Raw genomic sequence first — 22,967 nt, 5'->3', positions numbered from 1 at the left:
ATATTCCGGGAGGACATCAAGAACCTCGCAGCCTCCGAGGCAAGAAATGTCCACTCAATCCCCACACGGTCGATCGGGAAGCAAATAGAGGAGCCTGAGAGGAACTTAACCCTTTCCTATAGAGAGACCTAGAGCAGCGGTTCTCAAACTTTTCTCCCCCACGTCTCCCCTATGCCATATGAGGGGCGCTCGCGTCTCCCAGGGAGATCACCGTATATCTGAGAATGTAAAGTTTTGACCTGAACATGTCAGAGTGCCGTTTTCCAAGGAGTATGGCTTCCTCGATCAATCGGACAATGATTACTTAGACTAATTGTAAACTAGCAATAAGCTGGGTGACCGCTCTGTGACGAAAAATCGATCGGTTGGGAATTCCAGGGATCTCCCGCGTCTCCCCTCAACATCTCCTGCGTCTCCCTCAGGAGACGCGTCCCCTTAGTTTGAGAAACGCTGACCTAGAGAAATGCTAAAGTGGAAATGCGGCTTCCGATCAAGAAGAGATAGCTCTCATGCATAGAAATGAGTACATAGTCAGAGCGAAGACCACAAGGAGCCAACGTATCGACACGTAGAATACGGACTGCACGAGCCAGCTCATCGCAGATGAGAATCATAGAAAGCCATGATTCGGGGTAAACGGTGCTCTGCTCCAACGCTAGAATTTCCGAATGTCGAACCCGAGCCGTTGGTCAGGCACGCGCCGCCCATTTCGAAAAGCCCGCCAGTCAGAGTGTTGTGGCGGCAGCAGCGGCGGCGGTTAATGTTGTCACGAAGCCGCCATAGTAAACAGTGGTGGCGTCGGAGGAAGAGTACCGGAGTGTGTTTGTGCGGTGAAGTTAGAGTCGAAAAACTTGGCGACGGTGTAACTGGCCGGCCTCTAGCTTCGACGCAAACGGTCTCTACCACTATGGCGCTCAGTCCGAGGAAAGACGGTGGTCCGAACCTGAAGTTCTTCGAGTCGGCGGAAACGCTCCAGCATTTCGAATCCGTGAAGCAATGGCTGGTGAAACAATGCAAGAAGTACACCCAGGCGGAGCCCCCAACAGCAAAGAGTCTGGCCCAACTCACGGTCCAGATGTGGCAATTCCAGGTTCGTGACCAAACGATTCATCCATTGATCTTCCGCTTCTCCCGTGCCCGAGCGGGTCGCTTGTCAGGCTCGGCGAGATTTCTGAATCTGGGGCCTTCTGTCATCTCATCACGCTCGAAGCTCCAAGTAGACATTCCAATGTTCTCCCGGAGAGTAGTTATCAGCTCCGAAACGATTGGATAACTTGAGCGTTGCGAGGGTTACGGCGTCGAGCGCCGTTGACGTCCGGGCAGTTGCCGGTGCGAAAGCGTCGAGGCGATGCAGCGAGAGCCGTCCAAAGCTCGAGGCAACTCTAATGCTTGGCAGTCCGAATCTTACCCGGAGAATTGAGCTCTGGTCCGACTTGGAGACCACGGTCGCTGGGACGAAACTTCTACGAAAGCCCCGCGCATATGCTGAGCTTGATATCGATAGTGGGTTTGAGCGGTCGTTTCGGGGCAGTTCAATCGGGAGGCGGGAAACCAGATTCATGATTCTCGCTTACCTCTCGTTCACGAAGATCTTGCGGCGGTGGGCGCTCTCTATGTGGAAGATCATAAAGAGAACCGCGAGCATGATTGAAGAAGGAATTCACGTATGTCAGAGACCATGAGGCCTTTTTGGAAAGGCGAAACGCGCCGTGATCTGCAGTCGTGGTTCCCGCGAAGCGCTACATATATCCCGTACTGAGAGACATGCTTCCACGAATTTCCAGGAAGACTCATTGGGGAAAAACTCAGCGAAGCCTCGGCCACTGGCTCGTTTACCCATAAGTGTGTTCATGGATCTGAAGGCAGGCGGAGCATTATGCCATCTGCTAGCAGCTGCCTACAAGTTCAAGGCAGAGCAGGGTTGGAGGAGGTGAGTGACGTTGCGGAGGACGGACCTTCCCCACCATGGTTTTTAGAGAGCTCCGGAGCTTGATGGCTATAAACCAGGATTTCCCAACAGATTCGACTTCACTTCGGTCAATCGCCACGACAAAAACATAGAATTCTTCGAATTGGCCGAACGTCAACTCGAAAGCCAAAGACTTCTCGAGCAACCTCTCGTTTACGCGACCGATGCCAAGCATAAAGAGATCGTGAGGAAACTTGGAGGAGAACTTGTCCAGAACGCAGATGATGCAACCATTATTATTGGAACGGCAACTCAACCCGAAGACACCTCCGAAGTTTGGGTCCGAGCAGCCCAGAGGAAAGATAATCAGGTACACCATTGCTCTTCGCACCCACGATTCTCCGAGACTCGGCCCCCTTCCTCCGGAGACTTCGCCTTGCCTCACCTCTGACGTCATGCGAGTTGTGCGAGCTCTAAGATTTGACTTCCGCAGGTCCTCGTTCATTTCTGTCAAACACCGGACTCGTACGATTATTGGACCGAAGCCGAATCCGAACCAACCGAATCTTCTCCGCGGCCTTCCGACAACGCGAGCTACGAGGTAAATTGCGGCCGTATGCTCGACTACTTCCCCATAAACATAAAGTAGCTCAATCAATATTCAATATAACCCCTCCTTCTTTCCCTCGATAAGTGATAGAAGTAATATAAATTCTATAAGTACGTCGTATTTTGGAAGGAAGCGCTCAATCCGGGAATTTTGCAGGTCACTCCTCAGTGGCTGCTCGATTCTGAACTCTACAACGAGTGGATGAATCCGGAGGATTACGATGTCGAACAGGAAAACCGTCGAAGGTGATTTGATCTGACGCAGAATTCGCCGAAATCGATAAACATGTCCATTGCGGAAACTTCCGTCTGGAGGACTTCGGCACAAACTCTGTGGCGTATCGCGGTTCGATGCTCGACTTCGATATTTCAGATGCACTGTCGAAGAACTACTCTGTGGAAAGAAAAAGAAAGCAGGCAAGAAACGAAACCGTAGTCCGTCTCCTCCTGGAAAGAAAGCCAGGAAGTCGAAAGGACGGCGCGACGACCTGTCCAAGGACGCAGATGAAGCTTCACCGGAGTCGGTGCCGGAAAAAGTCGAGGAGGCCGCGGCTCTGCCGAAAAATCTTAACCTCGCAGAAATTGTCCCGGAAAAAAAGGTGTGGATGGACGGAGAGGCTCCTCAGAGCATACGTTGAACGACGGGTCTTATTTCCCGTTCCTCAAGGTCAGAGAGCTGAACTTGTTCCTGCTTCTAGGTCATACCCGAAGACATCGCAACAGAACAGTCGAGTCACATCATCGTTCCCTCATACTCCGCTTGGTTCGATTACACGTCAATTCACGCCATTGAACGCCGAGCGCTGCCGGAATTCTTCAGCGCGAAGAATCGATCAAAGACCCCAGAGAACTACATGGCATGCCGCAATTTCATGGTCGACACCTATCGTTTGAACCCCACGGAATATCTCACCGTAACGGCGTGTCGACGGAACTGCGCCGGTGACGTCTGTGCTATCATGAGGATACACGCTTTCATGGAGCAGTGGGGTCTGATAAATTATCAGGTGGACGCAGAGTCGCGCCCGACTCCGATGGGTCCGCCGTCGACATCGCATTTCCACGTTCTCGTTGACACACCGTCCGGTCTGCAGACGTTGAACCCCCCGAGACTCAACCAGCCTCAGAGCGCGACTACCTTCGCCTCGGCCACCAACTCATCGCCGCTCGTTTCCAATCTGGACGCGATCAAGAACGAAAATTCGAACGATTCCACTTCCGGCAACGGTGTCGCTAAAGATAAAGAATCGTCGAAAGATTCTTCATCGAACGGTCAGCAAACGATCGGTGACATGCTCGGCCTCAAAACCGATCAGTATTCAGACGCTGCGAAGAAGCAGGCCTTGGCCAAGCAGAAGACCAGACGGGATTGGACCGAACAGGAGACGTTGCTCCTTCTGGAAGGACTCGAGATGTTCAAAGACGACTGGAATAAGGTCAGTTGTTTTTCCCCTGACACCTAATCAAATTGCAGGCTGCGCGGCTCTTACCAACCGAAAAAGCGGGAGGCCGATGGCTGCGGAATTATCCCAACGAAAGGGAATCATTCTAACGAGCGGAAATCCTCTATCTAGGTCTGCGAGCACGTGGGCAGCCGATCACAGGACGAATGCATCCTGCAGTTCCTCCGTCTCCCGATCGAGGACCCGTACCTCGAAGGCGACGATGGAGGTGCTCTCGGACCTCTGGCTTACCAACCGATTCCCTTCTCAAAGGTCAGTACCGGAGGGATTCGGATGTTTAAAGACGGTGCGAGGCATCTGATGTTTCTGATGGTCATGTGACAGGAAAAAATTTCCCCCAGGCGGGTAACCCGATCATGTCGACGGTGGCCTTCCTCGCATCGGTTGTCGACCCCAGAGTGGCGAGTTCCGCGGCGAAATCGGCGATGGAAGAGTTCGCGAAGATCAAAGATGAAGTTCCATCGTCATTAGTCGAGAAACATCTGAGCAACGTTATCGAGAAAGCCATCAACGAGGGCAAGGATCCGGCTCCCGAGAACGATCTGGAGAAATGCGACATCGCTGGAACCGATAAAGAAAACGGCGAGGAGCCGATGGACACCTCGGAAAAGAAGGAAAATCCCAACGAGCAGAATAAGGAGAATGCCGAGGACGATGAACGCTTGAAAACTCAGAGAGAGCGACTCAAGGTAGACCTCAATCCATCCCATCATAATTTGATCGGACGCTATTGGAATTTTCAAAACGATGACAAATCCATTCCGTTCATTGCTTTCCAGGCGGACTTGCAGCTGTCTGCGGCAGCGGCCGCCGCTCTCGGATCTGCGGCTGTCAAAGCGAAGCATCTGGCCGCTGTCGAGGAACGGAAAATCAAGTCCCTCGTTGCGCTTCTAGTGGAGACGCAGATGAAGAAGCTCGAGATCAAGCTCCGGCATTTCGAGGAGCTCGAAGCCATCATGGATAAAGAGAGGGAGACTTTAGAATACCAACGACAGCAACTTATCCAGGAGAGACAGCAGTTCCATTTGGAGCAGCTCCGAGCCGCAGAGTTCCGGGCTCGGCAGCAAGCTCACGCCATGATGATGGCGCAGCAGCAGCAGCGGCCTGGGGGTGCTCCGACTCCAGGGCCTTCGAACGGTAGCCCAGTTACCAGTGGGCCTGAGAATCCTGGTGGTTCGGCCGTCCTCCAAAACTAGATTTCCCCTATCGTGCCGAACATGATATAAGACTTATTACATTATCAGAAGAAACAGATATGTACATACGGGTGGAAGGGAGATCAATAAATGCGGCGCCACGAGAGCGAATATCTAATTTATTCTCCTGAGAATTTGATTAGCATCATCGTGGGAGTGCCTCGATCAATCGAAAACAATCGGGACAGCACCATCCCCCTTTTTTCCGTTCCGTCCGGAGTTCTTTCTCGCGAATAGTGATAGCCAGTTGTTTTGAGCCCCGGAAATAGCTACAGTCCACTTTCCGAAGAATGGAGATCTCAGGCATCGGTTTCTCGAGAAATCACTCCTTTCTCACTTCCCTCACTTCCCGCACTTCTAAGATGTACAAAATTCGATCATGCTCCCATCTCGATTCTCGTCCAAGCTTTCCGTGTCGTCCGCTTGGGTACATATGTCGTGAATTCGGTTGCAGGCGGAGGAAAAGGGAAAGAAGGAAAAGTAGTAGATCTGACGGAAACTTTCGCCTGATACCTCCCAAGGGCTCCAAAATAAGCGTGGTCACTCCAGGGGGAAGGAATGAATTCTCCCGGCGGGTAAGAAAAAAGAGACCCGCGATTCCGATTCCGCCGAGAGTCTCTCCTCGGCTCAACGCACAGGATCAAAGAGCGAATCTCGGTCACTCGAGGAATAAGCTCTGCTTGATACGGGTTCTGCGGAGCGAGAAGATTAAAGATGACTCAACTGCGTCAGGCAGACGTTGCTCTCGGCGCTCCATTCTCCCGAATAAGCCGAATGCGACAGGGTATATCCTGAGATACTCTGATTCGACTGTGACTCCAAGAAAGTCTCGAGAACGTACACACCTCTCTGATCTGGTATTCTCCCACGATCGCAGGAAAACCCGCGCATCTACTGCAGTGAACCTTTAACTTCGGGCGATCGAGGATCTGTCAGGATTTAGATCTCGCAATGACTCCACAAGTCAATCGACGTTCACTGGAGCACCTCGAACTGACTGAGTGTCGAGCCCCACCTCAATAACCTCGGAAGACTAATCGTCAGTCGGAGTCTCATGGACACCGTTGCGAGATTGTCTGCCTGCGTTCTTAGCGACCCTGAAAAACGTGACATCGCGAGGGACCCTCACATGCGTTTCTTGAGGAATGACCTTCTCGCCGTAAATCACTTTCACGGCGCTCACTGTTTATCTTCGCTTGAGCACTGATACAGTACTGTTTTCACTATCAGACGCCTGACATTCTGCGGAATGATGGTTATTGCCGGTGAGGCGTGGGGAAGAGAGTCGTTCAAAAGGAAAACGGCAGTGTTCCATCTGTCCACATGGAGCCGCGACGATGTACGCCTCGTGTTTCCTCATCCTGACGGCTTCCGCCGGCATCGACGCGCACATCCGGTACATCGAGGCTCGAACTCCACTCGTGGTGAGTATGGTTAGCTTTTTTGCTCGCATATGTGATGATACTGTTGACTTCTGGCCTTGAAGAAACCGAAATGCTATACATTGTCGAGGGTAGATCCTCTTAGGCAATTCCTCATGAGCTCCTGGGAAATTGCAAGGCGTTCTTCATTTTTATATTGTTGCGGTGAGCTGGCGAGGGGGAGATTTTGCAAAGTTTTTCCCGTGAGTCTCGTGTACTTGCTTCTGTGTTTGCGGAATCCTGGGCATTGCCGAAGTCTCGGGACAGCGAGCGAATCCGAACCACACCGATAAGCAGGCTCAAATGTTCGATACCGCGGTATCCAGGAGTTTGAAGCGAGATGCGATAGGGCGCGTAGGGTAAGACAGGAGGGCGCTTCCGCAAGATCGACGGAAGCCCAATGGAAGTACATAATGGAATATCAATCAATGCCGAATTCGTGAGCCCAAAGCTGACTTCGTCGTCGAGGCTTCGGCGACACCCGCTTCTAATTTCCGTCACATCCTTCCCTTCATTTGGGCAAATGTTGCTCATTGATATTCGCTCCCAAACTCCTAACACTCACGCTGCGAAGGTGAACGACCCGCCGTAATGGGTCAGAAACGCTTGAGTGATACCAATTTGCAGCGATGTATTCGCATCTCAATCAAATATACGTACTCCATATTCATGATAGTGGCTTTCGTGTCGTACATTGTCATTCTGAAGAGACTGCGAGACGTGGGATCTGCACCATCGATTCTCTGGGCGGAGAGACCCAGGGAAGTCGAGAGGATAATTTATGCGGACACCATCCTCAGGCAGATAGTCCTAGAGCAGCCTCACAGAATCAATTCCCAAACGGAGGTGAGGCTGTCGCTCAGTATATACTTGGGGTGGGACGGAGGTCTGACCGTCTGCGGCTCTGTCAACGATTCTACTCGAGCTGTGAGATCTCTGCACGATTCGATCAACTTCGGAGCTCATTCATCCATGTATCAACGTCACGTTACAGGGGGAACCCCCGCCACCTGGATCGCCATGGCCGAAGCCCCAAGAATATCGGACGACGGATTTCTTGATGGAAGTACAGCCGAACGAATTCTTAATGACATCGTATCAGGATTCGTGTGACATCGTCAAAGAGGTTGGTACTCGGATGCGTGATTTTTCATCTCGGGGCCTTTCCTTGAGTTACACGGATGGGAAGGACTATGGATCTCGAAGAGTCTCGATAGTCGTGAACGGAAAAACAGGCGCGCTGTTTCTCCCGCAGGCAATCATTCGATATCGGAAAATGCTTTTCCCAAGCCAGGAAGTTGCGGCTCCTTCTAGTCGTCCTCTTTTGACCTTCCTCCTCATCAGGGTTGAGGATCCAAGCGATTGTCGCTATCCCCATCAGGATATGGATGAGAGCTGTGAGTTCTACCCGGGTATCGCGAAAAACAGACATTCTACCTATTCCCTCTAGGTAAATATTCCTCGCGGCGAGCTCTGCATTCATCTCGTAGTTCCTCGATCAGCTCAAGAGATCTTGAACTTCCCCGCACGGAGGAAGATTCAGGAGGTTTGACTTCAGCTGCCTGAGGAGCATATTGCAAGAGAGCGTCGTCGCCCGAAGGGGCCTCCCGAACTTGATGAGGTCCAGGTCTGATACCGAATACCCATCCAGTCGACGGGACCGGAGCTTCGTCCTGAAATCTGGGATGACCGGAGGATGTCCGGTGTCTTGCTTCCTTCCCCGCCACAACGCCGACGAAAACTTCTTTCAACTGGAAAATTTTTCCCGAGATCAGACGAGCTAGTCATCAACGTGAGAGCCGGAGCCGTCCTCTCCTCAAAATCACCGTGGGGTGCATTGCGCGGACTCGAAACATTTTCGCAGCTGGTCTACGTAGATGAGGCTACCAACAATGTGCGTAAGATGGAGCGCCACCAGCATGAGCATCTAGCAATCTATGCACCTGATACAGACTTTCGGGTTTCATTCTGATTTTGGGCTTCCAGTACTTCGTCAACGAAACTTACATCCGAGACTTTCCGAGATTCAAATTCAGGGGTATCCTCCTCGACACGGCTCGCCATTTCCTCCCCATGAAAACACTCAAGCAGAATCTGGTGAGTTCATAGTTCCCCCATTTCATGGACGAAATCGAGGGATTCGACTCTCTCGAGAGAGAGTTAGAGAGATGGAATTGAAAGCTTACCATCCATCACGGAGGAGTCCATGAGTGATTTCCCGCATCGGTGCATGCCCTCGGCTGCTTCTCGGCACCCACGGCAGCGTCGATTTCTCCTTCTCATCGACTTTCACGGATCCTCTGTTCACCTAGGACGCTATGGCACAGAATAAATTCAACGTTTTCCACTGGCACATCGTCGACGACCAGTCGTGGCCGCTTCAGATGGAGCATTTCCCGAACCTCACAGATGCCGCCTACCATCCGCGCCTTGTGTACAGTCAACGAGATGTTGCGGTGAGTCTTGGGGAGCCGGAGGTGTGGAATCTGCTCATCAGCTCTTAATCTGAACGAGAATCGAAATAGACTAGGTGCGGGACATGAAGTCGGGAGGGCCTCTCTATTCCAGGAATTAGTCCAGTATGCGCGTTTGCGAGGAATCAGGGTCATACCGGAGATTGATTCACCCGGACACTCTCAAGCCTTGGGAAAAGTTTTTCCGAGTAATGTATCACCTGATTAAGTGATCACCTACGAAAAGCGAGTCGGGACTATTCGCCCCATGAATAGCGGAACCCCTAGATAGCGGAATAATTTTCAGACATTCTCACTCCGTGCTACGGGACTGGAGGCCGGGGCAGCGCCGACTACCCGAGATTCGCAGCCTACGAGATGTTGAACCCGATGAACGACTACACATATGACGTGATGCGAGAAATCATTAGAGAAGTGAATCGGGTTTTTCCGGATGACTATATTCATCTTGGGATGGATGAAGTTTACTACGACTGCTGGTGAGATCGGCGGAAGATGTCGCTTTTTGAAGTCATTTTCCCCGATGCGATTTCTTCCGGAGCCTACGCATTTCATGTCGAATCGTTCAAACCCGCGCGTTATTCTTAGGCGGTCGAGCCCGGAGATCAAGGATTTCATGAGGAAACGGAACATGAGTTCTGTCTCCCAGGTGGAACAGCACTACGTCAAGCGCACTCTGGATAATGTAAAGAAGCTCGGAGCCAAGTATATGATATGGCAAGACCCGATAGACAACGGCGTTGAGGTAATCCTCACGTTTGCGACGGCATACATCCAGAGTTTTCTCCCGGCTCCAAGGTCGACGTCGCGAGTGATGGACTTTAAGAAATTCTCTCCTCACCAGGCTGCTCCCGACACCGTGGTCGGTGTGTGGAAATCCGGATATGCCTACAGCTGGCAAGAATACTTGATAACAGCTGCTCGAAACGGTTATAAGATCGTGCTTTCAGCTCCGTGGTACCTGAATTATATCAGCTACGGTCAAGATTGGGAAAAGGTTTGCATCTATCAAAGCGAAGCAGGAGTGCCGATTTTCATGGAGAGTTTTGTTTCTTATTCCCTTCCTTCATTTCCCTCCTTTTCCATTGTAGTACTACACGGTAGAACCGTTGGACTTCCCTGCGTCGGCGAAAGATAAAGAATTGGTGATCGGTGGTGAAGCCTGTATGTGGGGAGAATACGTGGACGGAACGAATGCTATCTCAAGACTATGGTAATTGATAATAATAATCCTCACTCAGCTACAGGATAAATCAAGTGGATGCCTCCGTCCACTAATCACGCTACTCCCCGTAGGCCGAGAGCTTCAGCCGTGGGAGAGCGACTGTGGTCTGCCCGGAACGTCAAAGACGTTGAAGAAGCGAAATACAGATTGGATGAGCACAGATGTCGGATGCTGCGCCGAAACCTTCCAGTCCAACCAATTCTCAATGGTTACTGCGGCGGGTATGATGCCGATGCATAGCCGCTCCAGTCGTTCGAACCTCGATGAAAATGGACTCTACCTCATCAATCCCACCACCTACGGCGGAATCCCAAAACACGTTCTCTTGAAGATGAATGGTCTCCGACCTCTTAGCCGGAAGTCGACGTTGATTTCGGGCGAACGTTGATGGAATTGGGATCTTCGATGAGGATCCCCTCTCTCGATCATCTTGGAGTGAACCTTGAACGGAAGCATTCGCAGCTCCCCTAGACGAAAGATCCTGGACACGGGCTGGTTCCCCACAATATCATTGTTTTGGGTGGAGAATTTCCGCAAAGAATAAAGTGTTTGTTACAATTGAAAAGAGGCATAATTGTTGCGTTCAGTGTTCGCAAGATAGCCTTGGGATACGTCGAAGGAGCCCCCATCTTTCAGCTTTCTAGATTTTATGGATCTCCTCGGACATAAATGTGCCAGTGGACGAAGTTCACGGACGAATGTCCTCGGAAAAATGCGAGTGCTTCCGACTGTCAGACAGACTACGGAACGTGAGGATGGACGAGACCCTTAGGGATACGGGGACGCCGAACCCACGTATCGAATCATAGTGTCTAGTTAGGCTAAGTCTCTTCAGACGAGGAGTCTCCCGCATCCTACAAGTCTCCATTCCGAAGGGAGTATCAAGACTCTCGAACAGATAAGTGCACTCCCAGAACGGAGTTATGAAGGGACATTGGAGAAATTTCGCTGACATCGCGAACCGAACCCTTGCTGCCGGGACAGCTGCTCGCCGCGGAGTGCCTCTCTTTTGAATCAGAGCACGCGTTTGCGTTACGAGCGATAGACGCGCTGACCGCTCGGCTACTCGGCGATGCGTCATCCTCCCCCCATCCAACCGGTCCGTCGGAATCGGTGGGAATCCAATACCGTTCGCCACGAGCTGCGACTGGGCGACGGTTGGACAGTAGACGAAGTTGTCGTCGATGCCTATTGAGAGCTCGACCAGGATCGGGCGGCTCCTTCCAACATTTAATATTTGGATATGCAGTTAACCCGGCTCATCTGTCTTGATCTCGTCAGATCATTCAGAATCATACCTAGATCAAGTCAGATCACGGTGGGACCGCAAAGGATCACTGAAATCGCGAGCGATCAACACATCAACCCCTCCGGAGATGCGTATGAGCCGGGTTTCATAAGTAGGGAGGGAGAGATGAAGGCGATAATCTCGAAGAGGGTCCGACTCGAACCCGCTAGGCGGGCAGACTCCTCCGAGTAGCGATGGATGAGCGTAGATGGGTGTCGATAGGGGTTTTATTGAGCGCAGCGAGGGCGCATCCATTAAGGATATGCACATCATCGGATCATCTTGGATCTGCAATCTTCGATGAGTCGTCTCAAAACTTCCTGTTCCGCTTTTGGTCGTTCGAGTTTGAGAGTGAAGATACTCTTCGACGTGCAAAGTCCTAATGCCAGGAGAGCCATGGCTTTGAGATCCGCTCGGAAAGTCTCATGAACTGAAGAAGCCACAGTGCTGCGAAGATAAGCCGCCACCAAGAAAGGTCCAACAAGCTCCACAGATCTGGTGTGATCTCGATTCCGGTGACGATGCAGAGCGACGAGTAATCTGCGAGGGAATTAAGTAAAACCATGACTCCCTTGAAAATTGGCGGAAGAAAACAAAATCGCGATTTCTCGGTATTTCTCTGACGCCCTTCGGCGCTTATCAGAAGGCGCTCTTCCGCAGGATCTTGGGAAGTACTCACCTCGTCACGCTGTCGATTGCGCGAATTATCTCAGCCATTTCCGACATATTTCCGTCTGTCTGTTGAATATCACATCGTTTCACAACGGTCTCGATCAGTCTCCCGGTCTTACCGAGCAGGATTGCTGCGGTTCCATTCGTGTAATTGGGTCTATAGGCAAACGCTCGACCGTAGATCTCCGACGTTAAGCTGATGATCTTGCACCATTGATCTCCTGCAAAATGTCAGAGAAGGAAAACACTGTAGTCTCAGATCCATCGAGACCAAGAGAGACCGTTGGGAGCTCATTCGACCTTTTTATGGAATGTCATGGCCCTACTGACCCGGTAGTCCGTATAGCCGTTCCAACGGAACACTTCCGATGGCCAGCAAGATAGTGTACAGCAAGTCGGGACTCGCGTGCTTCCTCGCAATGACGTCGAGTAGTGAGCAGCAAAGGTCCAAGCGGACATTATTGCGAAGGTTCTGAGCAGCGATCAGGCGATAGATCTAGAGAGAGAGATGGGACGGAATCAGAAAGGCTCGTTGATCTATCCGGCAACGCATCGGGGACTTGCTCACGACGCATCAAACTCACCTGGACAACTAATTTGATGAGGTTCGGCTTGCTGAGGTATTTCACCAGAGCTAAGGAGACTTCCATGAAGCGATCGCAGAGGATTTCCTTATCCGGCGCGAAATCAGGGGGCGCTTCAACTTCGTCAGCGCAGGTCAAATCGAAGAGGGGGGCGGAGTGGAGAGCCCCCATGAAACTCCAGGTTTCCTCGAGCATAGGCCACAGCTGGAAGACAGCCGATGCTCGGAATTCTTACAGCTCGACAGCGCTCCCGATTATTCGCCACCACCGATGACGTCCCGAATCGTTCGATCCGTGTCGGATCGAGAGAAGATAAGCAACATGAACGAATATCGAGAGCGCACTAACCTTCTCTGCGAGGGGTTCGTCCAGAACCTTGGTGAGCTCGTCCAGGAACTCCTTCCCCACAACCAAGGTCGCGCGTAGCAGCTGGAAAGTGTTGATTGTTTCGTCGAATACCGAAGCCTTGAGGAGCAACTGGAAGGCGGCAACGTCCGGGACTATCAGTCGCACCGAATCCGTCGCAGCTTCGAGAGCGGCGGGGAAGCACTGGAGTTTCGACGCTTCCTCGAAACTGGTCACCTCGGCGAATTTGTTGCACACAAAAATCAAATTCTCCAGTTTAGAAGCGTTTCTCCTCAGATACTTGGTGACTAGAGAGAGACATTTCGATTTGATCCGGGCAGCATCCTCCGGCGATATGTTCTTGGAATGAACGCGAGTCGTCGTCTCGATGAGGAGTAGAATCGCGCACAGCTGAGCCTCTTTCTTCAGGGGCTCGTCACCGATGATCTCGTCGAATGGAACCACCGAATCCGCGATCTTGGCCGTGACGTAAAAAGTGTACCTGATGAAATCCACGCACTTTTTCACCGACGGCCGTCTCATGTTCAACTCGTTATCGATGCTCAGCACCCGTTCCAAGCATAGGCCCGCTAGTCTACAAGTCGATGTAAGGACCAGATGCTTGTCTTCGTCGTCTCCGAGTTCTTTTGGACTGAGGGCGGACGTCCAATCCTCGAGATAGCGGAAACAGACGGAGAAGAATTCTTCGGTCGGCTCTCGTTCGATTATTGCGAACGAGATGAAGATCGCGAGGAACATCAGACGATCCCGGGCGGGTAAGGAGTGTACCGGGACGAAACCCAGCATGTCGGTAGATTTCAGGAGAAATGATTTTGGAAGATTCTCCGCTTTCGGCTTCTTCAGGAGGCCCATGACCTCCGACCACTTGACCGGGGCGCCCATAGGATTGTCTGCGTCGAATATTTCCCCGAACCTTCGGTCGGATTCCGTGAGTTCGGCCAGGAGGTCTTGCGCCACGAATTTGACGAACATCGAAACCTGCCGAGGACAGTCACGGAAGCTCTGACTCCGGAGGTATGCGCAGTGATTCGGATTCGCACCGTTTTGTTGGTCACGAACAGACTGATAGAGCAGATTGATGAGAACTTCGAGCTGTTTCTTGGGGGCGGATTTTAAAATGTGCCGATTATTGACGAGGAACACCTGCCAGTCGACTGAGTTGAAGTTCTCGCATACGTACAGGAGACATTGATTCGATTCTTCTTTTGGATTATCGGAGAACTTGGCGCAATAGCAGGTGAGGTCCAACTTCAGCCGTTTGTTTTTCCTCAGAGCTTTCTGATTCGCCTCGAATCGCTCATACAAGCTCTTCTGTCGAATAGATGCTTCTTCGAAAGCCCGGTGGAAAGTATTCTGGAAATAGCAGCATCGCGCGAAGCTCGTCTTGATGAAATTTTGTGAGATTTTGAAGAAATGCGGTCTGAGTTTCTTGGTTTTCTCCGGCAGGGCATCCATGGTTTCCTCGAGTACTTTCGTTAGCTCTAGCGTACTGTTTACCGCGGCGTCCATCTTATCGTATTGTTCCTGCGTCAGTTGGACCATCGGGACTAGGGGACAATGCTGGATGAATTCCGAGAATATCCTCAGAGTGAAAATATGAGGCGTATCGCAAAGCGCTCCGGCACTGTCCTTCCACTTCACAATGACCTGCTGGAAGTATCTGACGTAGTTCGACCAGATGGCGACCACGTCATCGGGTCCCAGCCTTCCGAAGCTCTTGCGCATTCCTTGCACAACTTCCTCTGAGAGACGCGGCTCGTCCTTCGGATTTTCCAGATAGTCGTTCACAGCTCCCGGGAACTTGCTGTAGAAATCAGCTGATCTATTCATCTTATCATAGAGGTCGATCAGGTAGAGGATCAGTCGGTCTTGCAGCTCACAATCCTCTGGAACGCAGTCTAGCCAGGCGTTCTGCAGGATCATACGGAGTTTAGGAGTGATGATGGACGGCGATATCTCTCCCAGGTGCAAGAGCGCCGAGTACCATGTCTTGCTTCCCTTTGCTTCGTGTTTCAAAATGTACGTGATGATGTCAACGAATATCAGTCTGCCGTTGAAACGTCTCTCGGCTCTGACGAGCACCGAGGGGTGGTGCAAGTTCGACGCTACATAGAGCCCCAGGAGTTTCGCCACGTGGAACAGGCGTTCTTCTTCAGAGAGATCCGCTTGCTGAAACGATCCATGATACGACGATTAGCTAGCTGCCGCTCTCACCAGGGAGCCGGGTTGGCTGTTCTCTTGACAGAGACGACTTTGCGGGAAATTCCGACCGTGAACTCACAGGATATTCCAATAGAGACGCCGTAGCCATGCATTTGATTGGCACACCTATGGCTTGCAAGAGATGCACAAATAGCTTAAGAATACACAGGTAGTCCGGCTCGTTCTCCATCCGCAGTAGGAAGGCTTCCAGGACGGCCCAGAGGAACGAATATCTGAGGACAGAGTACAATCTTTAGAAACTCCGGCAGATTTAACAGTGGCTTACATGCAATGCAGTCCACAAAATCAGAATTCTCCGCGTACCCCACGAGAGCCCCATGCTCGGCCGAGTATCGCTTGACAAGTTCCGCAGTCTCGACATCGAAGAGGTACGGGAAGTCGGAGCGAGACTCGTCAATCACACCGGAGATGTCAGCGAGCTTTTTCAAGGCTGAATTCAGTCTCGTTCCTCCGAAGAAGGTGTCCCCTATAGAGCGGCACAAGGTGGTCACTTGCGCAGAATTCACATCGAAGCTGCAACGAGATGGAGCCGTCTTGAATCATCCGACCATATTCTGATGTCGCTCTGTCTTCCGCCCGAGTCGGCTCCAAGGAATTCCCTGCGTCCTGAACTCACTTTGAAACCTTTGTTGCGTAAACGAGGGCATCGAACCAATAATTTGCGATTTGCCTGCATTGGGAAGGTGGTCGGATCTCCGGAGTTCGTACGAAGTGGTCAACGATGGAATTCTGGAGCTCACTGACCAAGTCGATGACAGCAGGTATTCTGGGCGGGAGCTTGTAGAGGTCATCGAGACAATCAAACTGCAAGTCCGTCGTGGTGATTATTCTTGAGAAATGTATCGAGATCGATGGCTCTCATCCGTCAGGCTTTTGATGAACCTAATTATTGATCATTATTTATGGAGAGGAGGCATACTCACCACGATTCCGGGACCTTCGATCGAGTTGACCGTATCCATGTGATTGGCAACGAAGAACTGCATACCGAACAGGACTTTCTCCCAGTCTGCTGCATCTATGTTCTCGTGGTCTCTCAGAAGGCCGAGGACGGGCAAGATGCTCTAGAATTACGGACACACACAGATTTAAATGTCCGTTAGCTAATGCACGGAAATTCGACGAGAAAAAGCGGCGCTCAAATTTCGATTGAAGCTCACCCGGGCCATTTTCATGCAGCTAGCAGCATCGAGGTCTCGGCCCTCGAGCTTGCTGCGGAGTTTTTCCATAACGCTCCATGAGTCCAAAGGGCTGTCGTCGAGGTTTTGTACCATCTCCAAAACCATGTCGGTCTCCGACATGATGGAAGTATCTCCGGAATGCGACTCCGTCGATTCTCCCATTGGGTTGCCTAAGGCGCGAATAGAAACCTAATTATGGTCATGCAACAGGCGAAGGCCGGCAGGATCCCAAGCTTGCATCTCGAACGGAAACTCCACTGGGGTAGACTACGTTCCGATCATTGGCAAGACACCGAGTTTTGAAACTCGAAAAAAAGGATGGCACTTGTATGGAAACCCGAGTAGCTTGGGACCGTACTTCTTGAGTCACGTACCTTGTGCCCTCACTTGAAGCCAGATCCTCGGTGGCAGGACACTACATCGGGGTAATTCAGAATATTCCTCGATTGACTACTCAGTTGTTTTCCTACCGACCGCGTGCTCCGGAACTCTCACGCAGGTTTTCACTCTCCCAGTTCCCATGCCGCGCCACGAACGGAGGGGGATATTTACAAACAAGGCATCGTCTGCATTCACGCACTCTCTCGTTTCTCGTTCGTCCGGCTAGAACGCGCGCCATCCCGAACGCTGAGTGAGCTGCAGTGTCCGACAGGGAATTCTCGAGTTCCATATCCACGCCGCTTCAAAAGCGATGGATGAGAATATGTAGACCCTCAAAACCCAAGGTTGGGTCGCATCAGCAAGTGCACCGCCTGGCTGAGTTGGACGAGGAAGGGCCTCAAACTCGGGTGGGCAAAGTATCCCGGCCAGTGGCCCGATATACATCACCGAAATCTCAAACCTCGTGCATTGACCTCCTCCACGACTTCACGGAATCGATCAGGTGTCCTTCAGGGCATGCGCGTTTTCGAATACCGTCGATGGACGCAGGAACCATCTGTTCACGGCGAAGTGCCCCGATGGTCTGGGAGACTGTAAATGCAAATAGCTCCCAACGGCAAGCAGTTCCTTCCGTGGCATGTGGGAGCCTCTTGATCGAGAGGAGAAAGATGAAAAAGTATCCCCCAACGGAGGATTGAAACGGAATCTTGATCTGGCCATGGTCCGCTGAGAACGTACACTCGCGAATATATCAAAGTTCCTCCCACCGGACACAATTGATCCGACCCGATCAGAGAAGCCCCAATACGATTGGGGGGGAGTTTCCCTTGAGCAGCCACCACTCTCACCATCGAGAGAGATCCTGCAAAGCACGAAAGCTCGGCTCACTGTCCGGGGAACGCGCCATCCCCACTGCGCTTGAAGCCAGGCTTCTCGGCACCACGATTGCGAAAATGCAGTTTACAGTCAGCCGCGGGCACGAGAGCGGGATCGGAAGTGTATCGTTCCGCCGATTCCCACCTCGTCTCCCTCTAAAGCAACGCTTCTCAAACTAGGGGGACGCATCGCCCGGGGAGACGTTGAAGAAGTTTAGGGGAGACGCGGAGGATCTCAACCGGCCGATTCCATGTGTCAGAGAGGTCACTCAGCTCATTGCTAGTCTACAATAATTCTTCAATCATTTTACGATTGATCCAGGAGGCCATATTCCGTGGAGAAAACGGCACTGTAACATGTTCAGGTCGAAACTTCACATTCTAGGATATACGGTAATCTCGAAAGAGAGACGCGAGCGCCCCTCATAAGGGACTCATAAGGGACTCATAAGGGACACGTGGGGGAGGAAAGTTTGAGAACCGCTACTCTAAAGAATCCGAGGTCCGTCTCCGGAGGGAAGTCTAGAATTGGGTGGGATTGGCTGAATTGCGACGTTCCTGACGATCTGGAATTCATGCTCGCCCTCACGAGAAATCGGCATTGGTCGATGAGCTCCATCGCGACAATTCTTAGAGTTTATCATGGTCTTTCAGTTCGCGAACTGTCCCGAGCCTTCGGCCCTTAGTATTACTTTTTGATCCGGCAGCAATGAAGAGTCTTCGGCAGGGTCTTCAGGATCCGATCTCGGGAACCTTCTCGCAGACGGACAGTTTCACTCCTCCGCTCTTCAGTGGGGAGCCCTCGCTACCCCCGTCATTTCCCGCACGATCGACCCACGTCCAAGCACAGATCATCGTCACCATCGAAATTTTCCATTCTCTGATTCATTGTAGCCTATCTGTCTTTTCTCGGAACACGGTCTGGTGCAACGGCGTTTTTCCCCGTCGCCTAAGAAGCGATCTCCCCCAGTTCGCCCGTCTTAGCACACGATGCTGCGTTTCTGCGGAGGTCTCTCCTCTGTCACTGATTCGCGACTATTAGCGGGAGCTCCGACAGACTTCTCAGAGCGTTCCGACGATTACCAAGAAAATAGCTACTTTTCCGTCGAATAAAGGAGTGTGTGTACGCTCGCTGCTGCAGCAAGAATGAACAGCGTTGACGGCAACAGAAAAGGTAAAATTTTTACCCCACTTGGAGGTACCGAGCTCTGTCGGCGTATCTGAAAGGCTTCATTGTTACAGTTCTTGCCATCCAGGCCAAGAAGAAGCGGTCACGCAACCCAAAACAGACCAAGCTTAAGGTTCAGCAGAGACGCGCTCCCGAGCCTGCCCCAAGGTAAGCCTAGAGGTTTTTGCGCCTTTGTCGAATGCGTCGCGAACACCGAACATCTGCGCAATGGCTCACTGATAGCGATTCGAGTCGCCATCGAGCCACGTTCGTTCCGTCACGAAGCGCAATTTAGTTGCGGGCTTCTAGGCAGGCCATAGGCGGCCATTAGAGCGGCAGGTGTAATGGTTGTGCACAACGAGCCGCCGCAGCGTTTCGTGTGAGAATTTTGATTCATCAGCCGGCATGTGGATCCAAATGCTCCGATGCCGACGACAGACGGTGACGCTGCTGAATTCGATCGACCGAGAGTCGAGTTACGTTCGGGGATCAGATAGAGAGTGCGCGGAAGCCTCGCGGAATCTATTTTTCTGCGGGATTGTCAATTTTCACACGATATCAATGATCGCTAGACAAAACGGAACGCGCTACTCATCGCGCACGAATTGTCTAAACGAACGGTCTCTCCGCCGGCGGTTTGCTCTTTGCTGTCAGTTATAGCTTGCGGTGAGTGAAGCTGTCAGAGTTCTGTCCGTATCAAGGAACATGTCGATCCGTCGAGCGACACGTGTATAGGTCCAACATCGATCTCGGTGGACGCTCTGCCGGGAGAGTCAGCTGCGTGGAATAAGGGCGGAAGAACATGCTGAAAAGTGGCCTGAGCGACTTCGTCAATCGAGAAAATCCGTAAGCCCCAAGCGGATCGAGTTCCTCGGTGATCACCGGGTGGGACCGGCTCCGTTCATCGCCTCTTGTCTCGTCTCGGATGGGCTTCTGCCGAGTTTGATTTCACCTGAATGAAGATTCGGGAGCTCCACGGCGCCCAAGTTGCACATGAGTCAAGATTTAGGTGGAGACAACGGAGGGAAGAGCCACATTTTTGAGTGATTCTTCGGGGGATCTGAGGCGCCCTTCATAGACATATGATCGAGGGTAGAGCCCTCAGTTCTCCGACTAATCCTGTACATGTGGAAAACGACTTCATCAGCTCGACGTGTTCAACATCATAGAAAACCCGGCGTTTCGCTCCTCGCCAATTCTGTCGAGGCCCTTCGTTCCGGTTCCGATGTCGCGCCGCCGCCCCCCTCCTAACCCTATTCCGGCGAGGAGTAGGATGTGCTCGACTCTCGGAGTTTTAGACTGGGGTTCCAGTTCTTCAGACGAGAACCTGGGACAACTCTCACGATTGATTGCAAACCCTGGCTGAAAGCTCGCTATCGGCGCAGAACCAGCTCGAATTATCAAGCAGCGTACGAGTCTTCTCATTCTCCAGGTTTCGGGTAAAAATAGTAGCGGTCTCTCGAGTCGCTGACCACTGATATAGCAGCGGGCTTGAAGTGTATATGGGCGATGTGTCAGAGGTCCGTTCGAACGTAGTTAGCGCTCAGACGCCGCCAGACTACAGCTTGAAGATTCTGAGAGGCGATGAATCATGTCGGCTGAAAGCTCGCGTCATTCGATGCGTCTGGCGGCGTAATCACCTCCGTGCAGAAATTCGTAACTTATTCCGACAATGAAGTTTGATATGAGTCATCGGCGCAAGTTGGCCGCTAGAGTTGGCGGGTTCTCAATTCGAACAGAAATCAAGTTTCCGTTCGAGCAGCGGTTCTGTCGATTTTTCTGGAGCCAATCGAAGGTTCACCTGATGGCTGCGAGATGAGAGAGTCTCGCGTTTCCCTCATGCGTCGGCGCCGGCCATCCGCAGACTTTGCGCGCCGCAGCGGAATTCTTATTTCGAACTCAATTTCCCCCGCTGCCTTTCTCCGCACTTAAAGCAATCCGGACCGGTATCGTAACGGGGGGCTGTCTCGGTTCCGTGCGAAGCTGCCGGCTGCTCGATCCGGAGCTACGGTCCCGCGCGAGGGTAAACTTTTTGTAGTCAATGCAGATCTGCACATCTTGCGCCGACTGCTCTGACCTACTCCGCTATCTGTCGAAACGGTCGGGAGATTCCATGAGATTTCCTCGCTCTCCTGCTGTCCTGGTCGTTCCAGGGATGTCAGTGGCTCCTCGCGATCACCGCACCTATGGGAGCCCTCCGAGGCTGATTTTCTCCCTCGACATATCCGGATGGATCATTTGACATGATTGCTGCCTCGCTCCGTGAACATATCGGAGTTCGTTGCGATGACGGAGATCGGGACGATCGCGAATCAGCGACAGGAAAATCATTCCGTAGACCGAAAGTTGATGAAAGCCGAATCGCCGCTCGTATCAGCGAGAAAAAGCTATTTTCTCTGCCGGACAGGGGTTGCGCTCACCTCTGCGTTCGAAAAAGAGAGTCTCATGCCTCTCTCGTGTTTCGTAAGATATCTGTCCCGCTTGAGGAATTCAGATATTCGCCCTCGATCGACTCTCCACTCGCCGCTCCCCCGCGTATCGAGCGAAGTAGGCGATCTTATTTGCGGAGACAGGCTATATTGTGTCGTGTCGTATGCGCTATTTTTAGAAACACGATTACTGGCTCTCGATGAGTGAAGTATGGGACAAGATATCTTCTAGGATGTCCTCTGGTAGATTTCTCCCCATCTCAGAATCAGGGGCAACTGTTGGCGAGCAGCAAGCAAGAGATACCATCATCTCATCTCTTTTGCTTCTGGTACAATTCAAGCATTTGCGGCTAGTCAGCTCTCCACTGAAATGAGATCAGGTTCCCGCGGGATTCTCCCAGCCCAGAATCCCGCGGGTAGCCCCGCGGGATTCTGAGAGAGAGCTCGATTGAGACCACATGAGGTCGTCCGATCATTGCCCCACGAAGGATGGAAACTCGAGTCTAACATTTTTTTATTTTTCGCGCTGCCATATGCTTGGGATTTTTCGCGGCCTATCTGCAGGTGCCTGTGGATGAGCCGAGAAAAGCGCCAGAAAAATATCTTCTCGAGTCAAACGACCCGAGCACTAGGAACAGTGGCGTAAACTGGAGTGTAGTATCTAAGCTCCTCCGCGAATCGAGCTCCGGAGCGGAAATCTGACTTGGCTACGATTTCCTGCGCGGTGACGGGGTGTACGTGGCATGGCCTGACGAGTCGAAACGGAGAATGCGTCCTCTCCGAGAGACTGAGGAAGAGTTGAGACAATGTCCAGTGCGGGATGGAAGATCTTACGGCACGTCGAGTCTGTGGGATTCTATGTCGAGGAGGGAATGGCGACGGCGAGTGGTTTCTCTCATTCTATCATACAAGTCCCAGTTCCTCTAGAGAAACGGGGAGCGCTATACGTTGAGAGAACTCCTCCGAGCGGCCTGGCAGCCGGTGCATGCTCGCTCGACCGTGTCCTCGAGGGTTTCATAACAGGTTTAGGATAAATACGATTGCGGTGTTTTCATTACTCGACTCTCGAACGAATCTATAGCTCTGAGTAGTCGACAAAGTCTGCTCCGAGTACGGAGGTGTCCTCGGATAGAGCTGCAAGGAGCTCACTTAAATGGAGATTCCGTCGTCAGCATTTTCTGGCGTATGCAAAAGTCTCGTGATGCGATAGACACCCATCCATTGCAACGGATTCAGGGCGACGTAGCACGTTGGCATTTATTATCCAACGTTTTTTCTCTCGCCTGCTCGCTCGTCCCCCGCTCAGCCTCCATCGCGGAGGCGAGACGGCTCGCAAGGGCCTATCGGCCATGGAAGCGAGCGATATCCGAGCCCGGGATTTACGTTGGCTGTTCTCGGACTCGGGTACCGCTCGCTCGGGATTGTTGTCATTGTTAATAAACAAATGAAGAGCTAGAGTGAGAGGTCTTTATCAACGATGACATTATACGAAACCGCTTCCCG

At 51.9% G+C, this 22,967-nt stretch overlaps 3 protein-coding genes across 3 annotated transcripts; 2 read left to right on the top strand and 1 right to left on the bottom strand.

Annotated features, from left to right (window-relative positions):
• Positions 1-810: 810 nt before the first annotated feature.
• On the top strand, positions 811-5,295 carry LOC100903187 (SWI/SNF complex subunit SMARCC2). Its single transcript, XM_018640844.1, has 10 exons — positions 811-1,090; positions 1,785-1,930; positions 2,021-2,279; positions 2,403-2,510; positions 2,676-2,764; positions 2,892-3,117; positions 3,217-3,954; positions 4,093-4,233; positions 4,323-4,670; positions 4,761-5,295. Exons 1-10 carry the CDS (start codon positions 908-910, stop codon positions 5,175-5,177), a joined length of 2,655 nt encoding a protein of 884 aa, XP_018496360.1. The 5' UTR covers positions 811-907; the 3' UTR covers positions 5,178-5,295.
• Positions 5,296-8,411: 3,116 nt separating this feature from the next.
• On the top strand, positions 8,412-10,727 carry LOC100897459 (beta-hexosaminidase subunit beta). The gene is made up of 9 exons (XM_029112467.1): positions 8,412-8,471; positions 8,585-8,695; positions 8,911-9,054; positions 9,167-9,260; positions 9,359-9,551; positions 9,661-9,817; positions 9,917-10,069; positions 10,164-10,285; positions 10,369-10,727. Exons 2-9 carry the CDS (start codon positions 8,672-8,674, stop codon positions 10,535-10,537), a joined length of 1,056 nt encoding a protein of 351 aa, XP_028968300.1. The 5' UTR covers positions 8,412-8,471; positions 8,585-8,671; the 3' UTR covers positions 10,538-10,727.
• A 1,127-nt stretch (positions 10,728-11,854) lies between these two features.
• LOC100903048 (uncharacterized) lies at positions 11,855-16,731 on the bottom strand. The gene is made up of 10 exons (XM_003746808.3): positions 16,591-16,731; positions 16,354-16,494; positions 16,047-16,234; positions 15,734-15,943; positions 15,489-15,642; positions 13,190-15,376; positions 12,842-13,045; positions 12,588-12,753; positions 12,265-12,478; positions 11,855-12,125 (listed from the first exon to the last, which is right to left on the bottom strand). Exons 1-10 carry the CDS (start codon positions 16,729-16,731, stop codon positions 11,855-11,857), a joined length of 3,876 nt encoding a protein of 1,291 aa, XP_003746856.2.
• Between the last annotated feature and the right edge of the window lie 6,236 nt (positions 16,732-22,967).

Source organism: Galendromus occidentalis, unplaced genomic scaffold (genome assembly GCF_000255335.2).
Source record: "Galendromus occidentalis unplaced genomic scaffold, Mocc_1.1 scf7180000077504, whole genome shotgun sequence".
Classification (NCBI taxonomy): Eukaryota; Metazoa; Arthropoda; class Arachnida; order Mesostigmata; family Phytoseiidae; genus Galendromus; species Galendromus occidentalis.
Note: the sequence above shows the minus strand (reverse complement) of the source record. Positions and strands in the feature narration are given on the sequence as shown.